Genomic DNA, 3,329 nt, shown 5'->3' with positions numbered 1-3,329 from the left:
CATAAGATAGCTAATGCCGTTATCATTGAGTCATTGCTGAGTGATTTGTGCCGACAGCAAACTCAACTTTGCGCAGCATTATTGCTGCTGAGAATCAGCATCAGTCAAGATAACTCCTTGAACGATGTTACATCCTGCCTACGTGGTGTTCGTTACAAAAGAAGATCGAGAGAGCAGATAGCTCTACCAAAAGAAGATCCATTACCTATGGTCACCTCTCCTTCGTTTCGTCGTCTGCCCTTACCTCAGAAACCACGCGGCCCACGCTTGCGACAGGAGGCCTGCTGCTCTTCTCCCTCGGCTGCTCGGTTTGCATGCCTTCCGGAGGATAGTATGCCGGGTCGGCGAGAAACGAGAGCGCCGCGACCACGTCGCTGATCCCCGGCCGGCTGGCCGCGTCCTCCTGCAAGCACATGGACGCCACGGCGAGCGCCTGGTACAGCCCCTTCACGGGGTACCTCCTGCCCAGCAACGGGTCGGCCAGCTTCATGAACCTCTTCTTGTCTCTCAACAGAGGCGACGCCTGCACGTTCATCACAAAAGAAGAAAACGTCAATTAAGGCGCGTGTTTTTGGCATCGCGCAACATGAGATGCTGGGATTATTTTTGTGGAACGAGCAGGAACTGACCCAGTGCACGAGGACCTGCTCCTCGGACGGCCGGGAGATGTCGATGGCGCGGCGGCCGGTGATGAGCTCGAGCAGCACCACGCCGAAGCTGTAGATGTCGGACATCTTGGTGAGCTTGCCGGTCATGGCGTACTCGGGTGCGCAGTAGCCGTACGTGCCCATGACCCTGGTGCTGACGTGGCTCTGGTCGCCCATGGGGCCCAGCTTGGCGAGCCCGAAATCGGAGAGCTTGGCGTTGAAGTCCCTATCCAGGAGGATGTTGGACGCCTTGAGGTCGCGGTAGATCACCGGCGGGTTGGCCACCTCGTGCAGGTACTCGATGCCCTTGGCGGCGCCGACGGCGATCTGCATCCGCGTGTGCCACGGCAGAGGCTTCCAGTTCGGGGGAAGGTCCAGGAGGTGGTCCTCCAGGGATCCCTTGGGCATGTACTCGTAGACCAGGATCCGCTGGTTGGAGTCGGTGCAGTAGCCGAGGAGTTTCACGAGGTTGGGGTGGTGCAGGAGGCTCAGCATCAGCACCTCGACCAGGAACTCGCGGTTGCCCTGGAACCCGTCCCTGTCCAGCTGCTTCACGGCGATGACTTCCTTGGTGTCCTCGAGCCGGCCTTTGTACACCCGGCCAAAGCCGCCCTCTCCGAGCAGGTTCTTCTCGCTGAACCCGCTGGTCGCGGCGTCCAGCTGGCTGAACATCAGCGCGCGGCTGGGCATGTTCTGGTTGCCGCCCCGGAGGATCTCCTCCGCTGCGTTCACGTTCTTGGAAACGTCTGCAGCACAGGAATTAACGGCGCGTTAGCCATCGTCCCTGCGTGTGGCAGGCTGACCACCTGCAGAGCTAAATTGTCGATCGATCATCTTACCGGACTTGGCCGAGATGTTGTTCACAAGGTCCGCGAGCTCGCCGCCGTCGCCGCCCTCCTTCGTCTTGGGCTTCCTCTTCCTCCAGAACCTCCGCTTCCTCCACCTCTTCTTCTTGCTATCCGGCGCGGAAGAAGTCGACGTCGACGCCGGCGCGGACGTTGACGTCTCTTCGTTGCCACGGACAATACACGCGGGGCCGGAGGCGGACGACGTGCCGCAGCACGCGGCCGCGCTGCGCAGGAGGTTCTTGCCGTTGCTGCATCTCTTCGCGGCCGACGAGAGCATACCCATAGCGGGATCGACGCGGGAGGGTGGGGGCACCCTCGGGTCGATCCGCGCGGGGAGGGTGGCCGGATTTCTTGGGCATACTTCTACACCGACGAGGGCCGGAACCAGTGGACGGGAATCGTGCTGCTTCGTTCTTTTCCTGGAGGGTGAGGTTGGAAGGCGCGAGCCAAATTTGGCAAGTGCTCTTCGTTGTCCGTTCCAGTGAGAACTTTGTCGCCTAAATTTTGCAGAGTTCTTCTTACGGCTTTTTATTTGACTTGGAATGGGGAATAGTGGTACTTCTCCGTCAACTCAAAAGCACATTCGATGCCCCGCATACGGTTAGCTCATCTTCTGCACATCATCGACGAACACACTAAAAAATCATGCAAAACTACATCCATAGGCTTTAGTTCTCGGAGCATCTCCAGCATTTAGAGATGGTTCTAACACTAAAGACATCCCTCGTTGTTTCCAATCATCCTAAAATTTCTCAATTATCTAATAAAACATCTCTAAGATTGCCTCTTGCAACATTTAATTAATGTTTACATGTGTGTAGAATAGGGTAAGAGTCAGAGAAGAGTTATGAACGATTATATCAGCATGGTTATGGTTAACCAGCATGTTTAGCATGGTTATGGTTAACCAGCATGTTCGTTTCAGTTATTGCTGGAGCTGTTGCTGCCGCTTTTAGTTCAGTGCTACAGTACTTTTACTGCTGCGGCTGTTGCTGCCGCTTTTAGTTCAGTGCTACAGTATTTTTGTATAGGTAGGATGCAGCTGCAGCCGCAGCAATAGCTCAAGCAAGCAGCGCCAACATATTTGTTTTGTTTCTACCTCCGGAAGATATTGTTCTTATAGCCTCCGATACCGATACTATCATAAATATAATGCTATTTTTCTTAGCTTCCATGAGCGCCACAAAGCTGCCACAAAAGAAAATGTGCTAAAAATAATAAATTTCCTTGTTAAGAACTATAAAGGTATCTATTTTTTTTTAAAAAAGAATGCTTAAGCTATCTACTAGCAATACCCTGCAAGTTGTGAACAAACTAGCCGAAGTAGCTCAAGATGGCACGATGAGTTGCTACTTTTGTTGTACTATTGATGCTTTGACACAAAAATATCTAAAAACAGCGGTATAATTGAAGTTTATCAAAGTAAAATCTATATTTTTTTTACAAAGAGATTATAAAAAATATTAGTCTAGAAACACAATATATTCACATGTACTACTAACACATATGAGATTTACAAGCTAGACGTATGAGATTTATAAATTTCGGTGAGATATCTTGTTTAAGTGTGGGAGGTGGGTGTAGCTTATGTCACTAGTAGAAGGTTTGGGATATTGTGGTAGCCATGGCTAGTAGTGGTGACGACTGTTAAGGAATTGCAAAATTAAGTTGTTCGCGTATGGTAGATGGTGGAGATAGCAATCGTCAAAATGGAAGGAAGGGGACATGGAACGGGCAAGGAAGCTAGAAATGAAGCGGATGAGTGTGAAAAAGTCAAAGGTCGCTGATTTGAATGCTTGTTAGGGAATAATGCTACTAAGTGTATCCTCTGCTA

At 51.4% G+C, this 3,329-nt stretch overlaps 1 protein-coding gene across 1 annotated transcript; it reads right to left on the bottom strand.

Moving 5' to 3' along the window:
* Nucleotides 1-1,778, bottom strand: LOC101776230 (probable serine/threonine-protein kinase PBL23). Its single transcript, XM_004970169.1, has 3 exons — nt 1,487-1,778; nt 630-1,393; nt 1-523 (listed from the first exon to the last, which is right to left on the bottom strand). The coding sequence occupies exons 1-3, from the start codon at nt 1,776-1,778 to the stop codon at nt 212-214; spliced, it is 1,368 nt and encodes a 455-aa protein (XP_004970226.1). The 3' UTR covers nt 1-211.
* Between the last annotated feature and the right edge of the window lie 1,551 nt (nt 1,779-3,329).

This window comes from Setaria italica, chromosome V (assembly GCF_000263155.2).
Source record: "Setaria italica strain Yugu1 chromosome V, Setaria_italica_v2.0, whole genome shotgun sequence".
Taxonomy (NCBI): domain Eukaryota; kingdom Viridiplantae; phylum Streptophyta; class Magnoliopsida; order Poales; family Poaceae; genus Setaria; species Setaria italica.
This window is presented reverse-complemented; position numbering and strand designations above follow the sequence as displayed.